The 13,973-nt window shown below is 43.4% G+C and overlaps 2 protein-coding genes across 2 annotated transcripts; both read right to left on the bottom strand.

Moving 5' to 3' along the window:
- Window positions 1-610: 610 nt before the first annotated feature.
- On the bottom strand, window positions 611-2,793 carry cfl1l (cofilin 1 (non-muscle), like). Its single transcript, XM_084470066.1, has 4 exons — window positions 2,654-2,793; window positions 1,610-1,905; window positions 1,286-1,362; window positions 611-1,073 (listed from the first exon to the last, which is right to left on the bottom strand). Exons 1-4 carry the CDS (start codon window positions 2,654-2,656, stop codon window positions 952-954), a joined length of 498 nt encoding a protein of 165 aa, XP_084326192.1. The 5' UTR covers window positions 2,657-2,793; the 3' UTR covers window positions 611-951.
- A 1,194-nt stretch (window positions 2,794-3,987) lies between these two features.
- On the bottom strand, window positions 3,988-12,315 carry LOC311350309 (calpain-2 catalytic subunit-like; the record flags this gene model as incomplete). Its single annotated transcript, XM_084470311.1, has 20 exons — window positions 3,988-4,121; window positions 4,208-4,266; window positions 4,986-5,102; window positions 5,285-5,363; window positions 5,469-5,537; window positions 5,666-5,730; window positions 5,826-5,883; window positions 6,034-6,099; window positions 6,198-6,234; window positions 6,327-6,538; window positions 6,757-6,938; window positions 7,576-7,736; window positions 8,095-8,169; window positions 8,690-8,775; window positions 9,089-9,172; window positions 9,271-9,439; window positions 9,912-10,045; window positions 10,644-10,762; window positions 11,662-11,731; window positions 12,079-12,315. The coding sequence occupies 20 exons, from the start codon at window positions 12,313-12,315 to the stop codon at window positions 4,095-4,097; spliced, it is 2,106 nt and encodes a 701-aa protein (XP_084326437.1). The 3' UTR covers window positions 3,988-4,094.
- Window positions 12,316-13,973: the final 1,658 nt, after the last annotated feature.

Below are 13,973 nucleotides of genomic sequence, written 5' to 3'. Positions count from 1 at the left end.
AACAGACCGTCTGCGCCCGTTCATGCGTAAAGACGCTCGCACCAAACGCGTGGTCAACTTTTTGACGCGAGGCATCGCCCCGCACCCTCTAGTTGCTGATTGAGGAGCTTCCAGATGACAAGTCACTAAAAATGTACATTTAATCAGTATGCTGAGTCGCCTAACCCAGGTCAAACATACTCATCGAATGTTCAAACTCGTATAGCGCCAACTAGCTCGTATCTTAACACAGCGCGGAGCTATCTAGTCAATGCTGGTTGATTTGTTAATGAAATCCTTCAATTACTATTCTGGCCAGCTGACACCCAATAAAAAGCCCACCCACCAATGCTATAGTTTCAGTTGCGCAGCCAGTTTGAGTTGACTAATGGAGGGGCTTAATCGTACTTTAACCCAGAGAAGTTGTATAGACCATCACAATGCAAAGGGTGTACCATTTAATTGCATTCTATGAGCTGGCGTTTCTGAAATCAATTATCCAGCTATCCTCACCATCAATACACAAATGGACAATATAATGTTCTTAAAACTTTATTATCCACCTTAATGTGAGCTTCCAACATCACAACAGCTGGCATGGTTGAGAGAAGGTGCTTCATTTAATTAGGGCACCTTTACTTTTGGTAAGAGCTTAGTATGCATTTGAAACTACTCATAAAAATGCCATGAGAGCATGAAATGAAAATTAACAGTCAACAAGGATACTGCATCACTTTAAAGCTCGAACTGAGGTCTATGTTTGAACAGCATTCATGGAGCCTTTACTAAGCAGCAAAGAATACAGACTTAAAGATTGAGTAATCGATGGACCCACGCCCGGCGATTCATTTAATGGTTTTTCACACTTGTATTTAATCTCAATTGTCATCTCGAACACATTTTTTATTTGATCTACATCAAAACAGCAAACATGGATAGCTCCGGCCGATGGCATGAGGGTCAGTGGTTCTGCTAGTCTTTTACATCCATCCCCTCCAGCTTGACAATTCCCTTTCCAATCTTGGCCAGAAATGAGGACTGGTCTAAGAGGTCTGAAGTATCATTTATCTGCCAGTCGTGTTTGATCCCGCAAGCTGTGGTTCAAGAAATGCAAAAGAATCAAGTTAACTTATTGCCACATGTACAAACTACACACTTGGTCTATATATCTATATATAAAACAATGAAAGAACGCAGAATAAATCACTGGGGTCATTGCTGGCACCACTATTCTGGGGCAAGACTGAAGCCCTACAAGTATGGGAAATGTTTGACATAAGTCTGATAGATGCAAAAGAAACATTACCTGAAAGTGCGTGTTTGAGGGAGTCTTTAGAACTGGCGTACAACATCTTAATTTTCACCTTGGTTGTGTCAGGGATCCTGGAGCAAAATAAAAATAAAAAAAAGTATATGGTTAAGAAGTTGGAAGTTTTTGCAACCACAAAAATGTGGTAGCATTGAAAACTCAATGGCTGAAAATGGTTTAGTCAAACAGCTGGCCAGTGCCAGCAAATTAAACTCACTTAATTACCTGGCCACCATTTCAGTACATACGTGGCATCACTGTAAACGTAGCCTACTTAAACTTACATAAAGCTATGCCCTAGAAAATGCCACAATAGCTTACCACATGATGAAAATTAATTCGTTTTTCTCAGTTAGTTTGGTTTCATAGCAGCAGTCGTAGACAGCATAGCAGGCCTTGTACTCCTGCAGCTTCGATTTCAGAACCTTGTAGGCGTCCTGGCCCTCGCCATCGACGTCTCTTATCCGGATCGATTGGTCCAGACCGATCTCCCCTATGCCCTCGTTGATGGTGAAAAACAAGACCTTGAACCGTTCCCGGGGATCCCCCTTGGCGAGGCGGATTTTGATGCTTTCGATGCAATCCTTTGCCTCATCGCTGACTTTGACTCCTGATGTCTGAGAAAGACCGTGCAAAACATTTGACATGGCACCTCACATCTTCATGTCAAAAATCATGTATTGAACCACCAGTCATGTGGGTATTCCTTTAAACGATTCGCTTTTCATTACCAACGTATCCTTCAAAAATTAAAAACGATTACCAAGTGCTTGGGGAACGCAGGGAAATATTGAATCAATCAGTTGCAGAGAGAAACTTAAATTAGTGTTGTATAAAGAAAGTAGGGAATATATAAATTCTTTATCAGTAGCCTATAATAAAAAAAAAAAACCTAAAGCGTTGCATTACTAAGCGAGACGTAAAACTAAATACACAAAATAGGGCTTGGCAGCAGCATTCCAGCTCAATGATGTTCAGGCCTGACTGCTGCATTCCTCCACACGGGAACAAGTTCCCACAGGCAGCGGGAGCGCCTGCGGGCGATCTGCTGAAACCAGTTAGGACTACAGCAGAGCCATACACCAACACAGAAACCAGTCGACCCGACACCAAACCCATACTAACTCCCCTCTGGTTAAAACCATCTTTATGGATAAGCTAGTGTCGCCCACGCTGAAGCGTACAAAGAACGATACAACATTTAAACAAAAAATAAAAAACCTTAATTGACGTAGTGTGTAAAATAATTAACTTCAATCATCAACTGCAATTAACTTGAAATATAGTTTTAAAAGACGCAAGAGGTTGCCTACTAGCCAACAAAACCGTACATATTTAAACACTAACTTGGGGAAAGTTACTTACCATTTCGACGTGTACTGTGAGTGAGTAGGGCAAAGACGATGTTGACGAGATGTAGTCCGCAGCGACAGAGGTCTGGTAGAAAGAGAGGCGCAGATCCGAATGGGTGGAGGCTAGCAGACTGCGCACACCTTAACCTCCCGCCCTCAGGTGAGCTCCGACCGGCTGGCTTAGGCTACGTCCAGCCAATGATCCTATCGAACAATGACTCTGGAGGGGGTCATGCTTTGGCACTTTTGTGTCACGGTGCGTATTTATTAGCGTTCCCAACCCGCAACTGTTTAAATCTTAGAATTAATTAAGTAGGAACTTCCGGTTCAGCAACTCAGCAGGTGAGTAGGAACCAGGAAGAGGTGGTAAGCTGCGAGGAACTCCCTTATATGGGCAGAACTGCTCTTCACATATTTCAACCTTTTGCAACGTGGTGCATTTTTATAGCCTAATATGGTAAAGGAAGACATGTCTGAGAAGGCCTTTTTGGCCGTGAGGCGTTGTCTCTGGTCCCGAACACAACTTTTGGCTGTCGTAATAAAACAGCGTGCCTTTATATTCTCTGGTGCAGGCATATTGTTTGTTTAGATGAGACAAGTATAGGGGAACGCCCTCATTGTTTGTCACGCTATAAAATCACATGATGTTGAGTTTATGGATGCTACTGATGAATGGCAATTACAAGTCAAAGAGATTACGTGTGTTGATGAGGCTCTGGGGACTCATTTGAAGGCGACACCAGGAACTTTGCCAATAGATATGAGTAGGAAATTGAAAAGGGTAATTAGTGAAGTGTCAGAGCCTAATAAGCCGTCGTGACTTCCAAACTGAGTTATAGGGTGCTGCATAGGGACAGTAACACCAGCAGATGGTGTTGAATGTTGGATAGGAACCAAGGGAAATTCCTCAGCATTGCTGCTAGGCCTCAACCAGATTTATATAATGCCAAGCGGAGGGGATAATGCCCTGATGAATCAGATCGCAGCAGTTGAATTAATTGTGAAGGACTTTCTTGCTGTGTGGTAGTAGTCTTATTTATGAGAGTACTCAAGGTGTGTGCTGGGAGAACACAGGCCTACGTTGGCCTTCACAACCTCAAAACTAGCGGCTAGATTCAAGTTTCTAGAGACAAAAAGACATGTGATTCTGAATCACTGGTAGGGTACTTAGGGCTCTGCGTGTACATACACGACCTCCCCCACTGAACAACACTTAGCCAGAAGATGTATGCAACCTTTATTAACACAATGACCCAATGGACCCAAGCATGTAATTATCAAGTGATTCATGCGAGAGGCGAAAATGCGGCCAGAATGATGTACACACATATGTGTGTGATGATGTATGATGCATATGATGTGTATGATATGATGATTTCAATAGTGTATTTGAAGACGTTCAACATGGGATTTATTCGGACTGTGGTCATCACTGGGGGACTGCCATGGCGGCACTACAACACCATGGACAACTGCAGCCACTGTGAATAAAAGATTAAAACGGCACGTTAAGTCACAATGTTGTTCATCGCATCGTCTGCCGTGGTCCCCTGCGGGGGCTGCCTACCTCCAGGGGCTTCAGCTCTATCCTGCCATCGTGGTCTTTGTCCAGGGCCTTGAAGGTGGCTGTGGCAAAGCGAGAGGGAATGTTAGAGTCTCTGTGTGTTTCTTTGCGTTGTGATAGCCGTGGACTGGATGCCTGGACGCACAATGAGACATAGCTAGTGTGATGGAAAATCTGTATGTGGTTTTAAGTTTTAATGAGTTAAATTTTGTTGTTCTATTTCTAGTGTTATCGAGCCATCCTATCTGTTTCTCCTAGTGTTATCTGTTATCTTAACCTTTGTGCCTGGGGTCAACGGGACATAAGGGAGCAGGGATCCCCTTTCCCCTGCTTGATGAGAACACAAGTGACTCTGGCCTTTAGGTTAACATTTCCCTGATTTGATCATTGACAATTATATGATGGTTGTGGGAAGGGGGGGGGAAACTGTTTAAATAGCTCTGTGAAACTGTATTCTTGGCTCACTCTGCTAGAGAGGAGACTAGTGTATGCGTGCATGCAAATAGGTCAATTGTCCACAACTATTGTGTGCTTTTTTGCATTTAGAAGTCTCATCTATCCTACATGCAATATCTCATAAAGAAATTGCCACGACACTAGCTAGAAGCATAATGAGACAGCTAGCTAGATGAATCATGATGAGACATAGCTAGTTAGAAGCATCATGAGACATAGCTAGCTAGATGAATCATGATGAGACATAGCTAGTTAGAAGCATCATGAGACATAGCTAGCTAGCAGCATAATGAGACAACGGTTGTAATCAAACAAACAAACTCACAGAAGAGGATCTCCAGACGAATCACACAGCAAACAAAGTTGTCAAAGTCAATGGTGAGGTCTGGCTCACTGTAGCGAGCTACAATGATTTGATGCAGGGGGTTGCTGAGGGAAAACCCTACCCAGAAAAAATATATTTAAGCAAATGACATACTACAGTTTAGGACAAATGCAAACAGAAATGGCCTACAAAGAGGTTTCACAGACAGAGTTGGAAAATGTGCTAAATACTAAACATGATGTGCTCATCCAGTATCTGGGTCTTCCATGCTTAAGCAAAAAATATTCACAAACTCTCACCAGCCTCCTCTACAGCCAATCGCATCTCAGTCGTGCTCATGAAGCCATTCTTGTTTGCGTCTTTTCCCTTGTACAACACCTGTCCGAGAGGCCACATCGCCTCCATCATTAGAGACATTCAGGGGATGTAATGGGCTTTGCTGTAATAGCATTTATTATTTACACTGATACAACCAAGCCCCACCAGCAGTTTCTCAATCTTAGTCCACAGGATCTTAAACTCCAGAAGGCCAAGTTGTCCGGTTCCGTCTTTCTATTGATAACGGGGTCAAGGAACATGGGATGTAACTGACTCAGAATGTGATGATTTGTGTTTTTATGTACTTCCACTCTCCCCTTTAAAAGCACTTATTGACAAACGGGTAAAGCTAGGAAGGATACATCCAGTAGATTGATCATGTTGCGACAAGTAGTTAAGCTAAACCCAGAGGTCTTGATGTCACTCCCTGTGGACAGAAAAGGCCAAAAAGGTCATTAATAAATGTTGTTTTAAAAAAGAGCAAGAACGTCGCAAGGGGAAGAAGTAAAAAACCTTGCTTACGCTTCATCACCACTTTGTTGAGAACCTTTTGCAGTTCAAACATGGACATTTCCGAATCCTAAGGAGTGTACAGAAATCATATCATTTTTATTCCAACAGAATAACCTCAATCACCACAGAAGCTAAAGGGTGTCTACCTATTTTACCAAAAGATGACATGATTAATACGACTGCTTTTTATATTTAAATGTATGCATGAATAACATACCTTTCCAGAGAGTTTTCCAAACAGACTCTTGAACCTGTCATCTATATCGTCTTCATCCACATCAATCTGCAGCGGAGTCAATGGAAAAACACAGCGTTTGAGTATTGATGATTGATTTTGTGTTTGGCGGTTTATAGGACATCACGAATGCGCTGTGGTGGCACCTGTTCGATGTCGCATTTAATTGGGTCATCGATCTCTCTGGAAAAAAGGGACAAAAGTCACATGGTTACATAATCTACTTTGAAAAGTTCAACTGTATCTTTTTGCTTCTGTGTGAGGACAAGACGTACTGGAAATCGGCTTGTTTCTCTGTGAAGACGCGCAGGTAGAAGTCTGCGTTGTGGTCGGGCTCGTAGGTGGACGGTATGATCAGGTACTCCCCAGGAGGAAGGCAGAAGCGGTTGCAAACTTCCCGCGTGTTGGTGAAGGTCTCGGAGCGAGCCTGAGAACATTTGGTCTGGAAAAACCTCTTCTTCATGTGGACTTGCCTGCTCCCAGAAAACTAAAATAGCAGTTGAGTTTGTCATGCGTTCAACCATCCCTGTTTAATTTTTTACTTACAATACATAAGTTATAATTCGGTCAAAGTAAACAAGCCCTATTAAAAAAAGCCTTTTTCGCACAAACCTCTTCAGGCATCTGAAAAACAGAAGGGATTGGTTGTTATTTTTATTTGACAACAGAAAGAGGTGCTCCTAGCGCTGTGCTCCTGACCTAAACAACATGCCGTACCTCGTAAATGGCAAAGCCCATGAACTCCAGGTCGTCTCCCATCTTCCTCATGCGCCGCTTGTACTTCTGCATCAGACCCACGATGACCGTGCACCCCTTCTCCCCGTCACCGGAGTCGTCATCCACCTCCTCCAGCTTTATGACAAACTGGGGATTTTTCCAGAAAGAGTCTGGCACAGCGCCACGTTGAACCGGTTATTTATGGTTATTTGCAGTAGTCACAATACCATATATTTAGTCGTTTAGCAGAGGCTTCCAAAGAGACTGGTGTCATTAAGGAGCAGGTATGGGGTTTTAGGATTCATCCTTCCCCTACAGATACACTGTAGCCCTCAGGTTTCAAACCCACAACCATTGGGCTGCCCCACGCTTTTTAATGCTCAATGTTTTAGTTGAGCATTAAATTAGTACAATATTACCCAACTAAAAACATTGGGTTTTGACTCGATGACTAACTACACATGTGGGTCCTGAGGCTAGAACAGTAGAGAACCACTGCCCAACCTGTCCCATAGACTGTACATAAGACATACCACATAATGATGTATTTAAAATCAAATCGTTCTATCTGAAGGGGGAGATTCATCATCACATTTCTGGAAAAATCAAATAATAATAATAATAAGATGCAGTTTCTTCATTCGATTCATCGGGTGGACTCACATGATTGTTGTGATTTCTGGGTAAGATCCTAATGCATGAATGCACTTATTGTAGTCGGTCGCTTTGGCTGAAAGCATCAGCTAAACAAACGTCATTGACAAAAAAAGGAGAGAACTGTTGTTATGGCATTACGTGGGGCCGTACCCGTGAAGTTCCTGCAGCCCCCTGCCGTGGAGCCCCGTCTCCAGCCCTCCTCAAACTCGGAGAGGGCCCACTTCTTCACCTCCTTGTCCGTGAGCGCGTCGGGTGTGAGGTTACAGATCTCCAGCATGGAATACTGACACAGGAAATCCGAAAAGGACATCCTGAGGACAAAAAAAGAATACCATGACATAATTACTTACGTAGTGTTGGAGTATTTTTGTTGGCTTGTCTCAGAACAGCCGTCAACATTCCATAATATTGTAGTAGCTGGGGGACCGGACTATCTGCATCAACGTCTGCGTCCTAGCTGCTTCTAAAGGCCAGCTTTGCTTCAGATTCCTTGAAGAAAGACTTCACCCAACTGTCACTTCATTAGAATGATAGGAAATGTTTTAAACAACCTGTTGGCACAGCGAAGGAATTGTAACAAAATAATGCATTAAAAGGGGGGGGGTTAAGGACTGTTACTTAACATTGAAAGAATGCAAATAAAAGTTAGCCCTGAGGCAGAAACGTTACCAAAACTCTCCGTCTTCAGAGCTCTTCTTCAGTCTGTCTCGGTCCTCTGCCCCCACATAGCGCCACTCCATAGAACTGCAGAATACGGTATGCAGATCAATAGGCAATTCAATGCAAACGACTGGATGTCTTTTCAATACCAACGGTGCTGTGTACATTTGCATTCACTGCCGAGAGAACATTCCTGCTGTCGCACTCCAACCATGGGGATGAACTATAAAACCAATAGTAGTTTACACCAGTTACTTCTCACCTTTTTTCGTCATATATTTGAATTCAAGTTGAAGACCGAGCTGTATCTAATTGGCCTGACAGAAAGTCATGCTGTCAGTACGGAAATTAAACTGAACTGCAATCATAGCAAGCACCAGACAGCCACAGGTGGCCAGGAAAATACACACACCTATGTCTGGGTATTGATCAGAAACTAAGCCTACAGGCCATGTGTGTGTATGTGATCACTACATATGATCACAGTTTAGGGAGTGTAGGTTCCAGTCACAACCCACCAGGGCTGTCCACAGACTGCACTCGGTTTGGTGAAACATCAACACAAGAGAAGCAGAGCCAAACCGCGTCACGTGACCATCCTCACTTGTCACTCCACCTCCCGGTCCACTCCACCTCGCCCCATGGGTTCCTCACGCGGATCAGCTGAACCTGATCTCCTCTGTACGCCACCTGGTGGACACACAAGAGACATCCACACGTCAGTCTCCCAAAGAAACACACTTTCTAAAGACGATACACCGCAGCAATTAGAGAATATCTTGCTTTATTTAACTGTGTGCGACCGGATGCCAATCACAGCAGGATATCAGGATGGGATAAAACAAAGAGGAGGTGAGGGAGGATTTGATAAATACGCAAACAAAATGCACAAACGTCACATCTCCCCTGTTGGGTTTTGACCTAGGACGTTCTTGCTCTGTGGAAGCAATATGACTCACTACACCTCTGCACGGTTCTTCTAGAAACTTTTGGTGCACCTCACCTGCTCTGCTCCAGTCACTGAGTAGGCGTGGCCCTTGACCAGCTTACGAGAAGTGACCGCTTCGGAATCGGCCGCACTGGTGATCTAAGAAGGCAGAAAGGAGATTTAGTAGTTAATTCCACAATGATATAAAATGAGGTGTTCCTCTAACAGAGGAGTTATTCTGAGACATCCCCACACACGTTGATGCTGCAGCCCAGGAGAGAGCCTCTGTCCAGGGCCTTTCTGATGATCTTGAAAAGGGGGGGTCCGGCCTTCAGCAGATCATGTTTCTCAGCGATCCCCCCGGTGAAGTCCTCGAAGCCTTCAATCGTACTGCCACCGGACAACGCCTCGTAGCAGCCATTGAGCCTACAGAGGGATGCAGACCTTAGTTGTCGTCTAACACACTTTACCAGGGAGACACTAGAAGAAGTCTTTGGGTCCTGGCGGGGCTTCCAGCCATACTGTGTGTGACCCTACCATACTTAGAATAGGCCTTCTATACTTAGTGTAGGCCTTCAATACTAAGTGTAGGCCTTCAATACTTAGCGGAGACCTCCTTTACTTAGGGTAGGCCTTTTATACTTAGCACAGACCTTAAATAATTAGCACAGGCCTTCTATACTAAGCGAAGTCCTTCTCGACTTCCTTATTTCCATATTTGTCAAAGGCTTTCCATACTTCTATATAGGATCTTGCTAATAATAACAATCATATAATAATAATTAGCATAATACTTAGCGTAGACCTTCTATTATTAGTGTATAGGCCTTCTTTACTTAGCGTATGGCTAATAATAATAATAATAATATTATAAGAATTATTAGCATGAGCCTAGTACTTAGCGTAGGCCTTCTCCAGCAGGGCGCTCCAGAACTCTGAGCCGTCGGCGGAGTGGACAAACAGCAGCTCCCCGTCCTTGGTGGGCAGGCGGTCGTCCACCACCACGTCCACCCAATCCCCAAACTGCCAGAACTGAGGCCACACGCAGAAGAGGGCACACAGTGAGCTAGGCCCCGCTCCCGACACCGTCATTACCACAACATGAGACCTCATCCAAAATGGGGGGAATTAGCTGGGAATTTGATCCGTTTTCATCCAATATGTCAGTCCAATTTTTTGACAATATTCTTACACCTGATTTTCTAAGCGAGGGCTCACCCTGCGGGGCAGGGTCTGGGTACGGGAGCTAAACACGTAGCGGCCCGGGCCCCTCGCTGTCGGGGTGGGTGTAGGTGAGCGGGTGCCAGGGGCTGGGTGTTTGGGGTTTGTGTTGTTATGTGATGTGCTGTCTTGTGATGCTCTTTGTGTCTTTAAGTTTATGCACACATGCATACAGTGCGCCGCTCATGTATTGTGTCATGAATCTGTGAAAAGTTGATTTTGATGATTCTGCTGCATGACTGTGTAGTAGTTGTAGTTCTTTTAAAAAATATATTTGGATTATCTTTTTTAGAAAGGCCTGACCTGGGGTTGCAAATCAGCCAAATAACTCTAGGATGCTCTGATATAACATCTCTGCTTAAAAACACACAAATAGCCAAGAGTGTGCATGTGTGTGTTGAACATGAACCTGGAAGTGGAAGATGCCAGCGTAGTCGTGCTCAAAGCTCTGGTTGGGACGGACGACGTGAGACAGCACCTGCTTGTTGAGGGTCAGAGAGGCGATGGCGGCCAGGAGCCAGCAATCGCCTGGACACACACAGGTAACAAGTTAGATTAAAAATGGCACTTACTGTACGCACTTATTGTATGTTGAACGTCCTGGCACTTAAAAATAGTACTAAGCATCGTGTAGCGTCTTATCCTAGCGCTCTTTGTTGTATGCGGGGAATGAGTTAACCTAGCGAGTGTTGGCGCTTGGCACTTGGTTCTATGAACATTCGTCGTAAGTCGCTTTGGATAAAGGCATCTGATAAACGCCCTGAATGTAAATGTGTACGTTGTACAAATGAGGCCAGGGGACTAACATTTAAGACATAGGCCTTCACAATGGTTGGACCTGTTGAATTTTCTTTTGTTGTCTTTGTCTTTGTCGTATGTTTCACACATGCCAATTGTCTTTAAACCAGCAAAGCCAAAGGAATTTGCTCCTTTCTAAACACACAGTGCTACTCCACCTGTCCGGGGTGCAGACTGAAAGGTGCACCGGGGAATCGCGTCAATGGACCCAACATATAGGTATGTTCAAGGGCGTGAAGCGTTTTTCGATGGTGAGACGTTACCACTGCACCGGTTTAAGGGACAAGCTCGACTTGTTTTGTCATGACTCATTTTTATTATATTCAAATGGAAGATCAAGCGCAAAGGTGTATATATATATATAGCAGTCAGTAATCCTTACGTGTTCAGTCTAATGCCATGCATGCACGAATCATTAGCAACTATATATATATATATATATATATATATATATATATATATAAGGACAACTTGTTTTCAATGATTCTGAAAAGAATCACCAAAATGTATCAGCCTAATATGATAATATTATTATTACTACAGTATTTGTAAGGTATACCGATCCTAAAGGTTATGACATGTGTTTTGGTAAACGGTTTAATACATGCATGTGTGTGTGTAGGTCTTACCAAGTGCTCCCTGACAAATGTCAGTTCTTGTAGCGTCTTCCAGTATAAATTTTGGATTTCTGCATATATCCTGTCATAAGCGATCAATCAAACAATTAGTCAATCAATCAATTACATTTTTTAGGACAATGTAAGAATGACAACTATTGACATCACAAACATTCCTCCAGCATCTTTCATTGGCTCACAGATTGTTGATTATTTGCTACTACGCTTGTGCTTTGAGTGATAGTGATAATGCTGCAGTATTGAATGTATTTTTGGTCATATTGACAAACAACCTTCACTGTAATTTAGGTTGGAGAACAGGCTTGGTTTAACATAACCATATCAATCAATTTGTCCTGCTCGAATCCTTCCAATAACAAGTTTAACATATTCTGAAATTTCACGTGTACTACATATTAATCTACCAACCTTTGGTCTCTGCCATTTAACACCACAGACTTTGTATGAATTTGGTCCCAGATCTTTAAAACCTAGGGAAGATGTCACAGCCTCGAATGACTCATCCTCAAACAGCCTCCTGCGTTCCAAACAGTCCCTCTTCAGCGCCTCAAAGTCCTGGTTGTAATAGTTCACTGCCCTGGTGTAACCGCCAATGCCCTGGGATCTTTCTCGATCATGCTGTAGTTTGGAGGCAATCCCAGCCATTTTTTTTGCAGTATATTTGAATCACAACTGTATTCCTATATTCCTGTACACCACTGGAAGCAGTTTGTGTCGACAGCTTGATTCACAAGCTGATGGAAGAAGAAACAACAACATTGCCTGTCTCCACCCATTTATCTTAAGGTGTCCACTGTGGGTGTGTATATGGGTGTGTTGAGTGTGTGGGTATGGGTGTGTGGGTATGGGAGTGTGTTTGTATGAAAAACCGACATGAATAATCAATAAAGAATAATCCAGACTTGACCGTGTCTAACAAAACACAAACGGCTGCTGTCTCAAGTTTCTTACTGTTTCCAGGTATAGTTATTATGTTTCCAGAGCTGCATGAGATACAAGTTATCCACGGCGTGTGCGTGCGTGCGCGCGCACGTGTGTGTGTGTGTGTGTGTGTGTGTGTGTGTGTGTGTGTGTTTATGTGCGAGTTTGTGTGTGAGTGCGTGCATGCAAGGGTGTTTTAGTGTCATTATTTTGATGTTACAATAGAGTCTCGATAATGCTGATTTTGTGCCGGTTAAGAATAGTGTGTGGAAACTCCACATACAGGATTGTCTAGTTGCTCCTCTTATTTTTGGTATATGCTTTTGAAGTAGTCGTTCGGCGATCCGTATCTCATGGTTGTTTAGAATCTTCATTTTAGTTTCACCGAGCAGACTGTTCCAATAACGCAGCAATTTTTATGATATAACACACAAACACTACACACCCTTGGACTTTATCGCATTGCTGTGTTCTGGGAATGCCCTCTGCTGGAGGCTCACTTTGCTACACATTTAGGAAACCCATTTAACAGTCAGTATGCATATAATAATGGCGCACCCTCACTTCTGGGCTGAGGCGTGCTGTGTCCGAAGCGTACCCGCCAGTGGAAATGCTCGTCTGTCGACTGACCAATGGTCACTGAAACGGACCACTTGTGACCACAACTAGGGGGCGCTGAAGCGACGGTGGTCTGTGTAGCTCAGCTTTTCTTTAAACATAACGATAAACGATAAACACCGTATAATATAACGTACGGAGGGACAAAGTATCATATTATGTGTATGATACTTCCGTCCCTCCGTACGATCAATAACACCAAAAGTCTTTAAACTTTTAAATCAATTATATAAATAACAGGACGCCAGTGTAAGGACCTTAGGATAGGGGTGATGTGCTCACTCATTTTAGTCATAGTTAGCACCCTAGCAGCAGCATTTTGTATAGTTTGTAGTTGCTTTATAGTTTTTTTGGGAATCCCAAAAGGGCATTACCGTAAGGCGACGCTGGTAGTTCAATAAATGTCAGATCATAATCCTTTCACTGTTAAATATACCCTTATCGATTCACCTTTTCTCTTTAATGCAATACAATGCAGGCCCACCTCGGTTTGGGCACGGCAGACGATGACATTGAACTCAGACCAGGCGTCCAACCAGATCTCCACGGGAGGTCTACTCCATTGGTTTCTGTTCAGAGCGAAAATAATAAGTCCACCTAACATAAACCCAGAACCGGGTTTAGTTTAGTCCGTAAAGAATATGGATCAGGCAAAACACATTTGTGGCAGCAGCATAGCCTACTTGAGGCTATATATATATTACAAGTATATTAGACCATCCTCTGTATAAAACTGAATGTGTGTGGATTACCTTCAAACTTTT

Source organism: Micromesistius poutassou (assembly GCF_964030765.1).
Source record: "Micromesistius poutassou genome assembly, chromosome: 7".
Taxonomy (NCBI): domain Eukaryota; kingdom Metazoa; phylum Chordata; class Actinopteri; order Gadiformes; family Gadidae; genus Micromesistius; species Micromesistius poutassou.
This window is presented reverse-complemented; position numbering and strand designations above follow the sequence as displayed.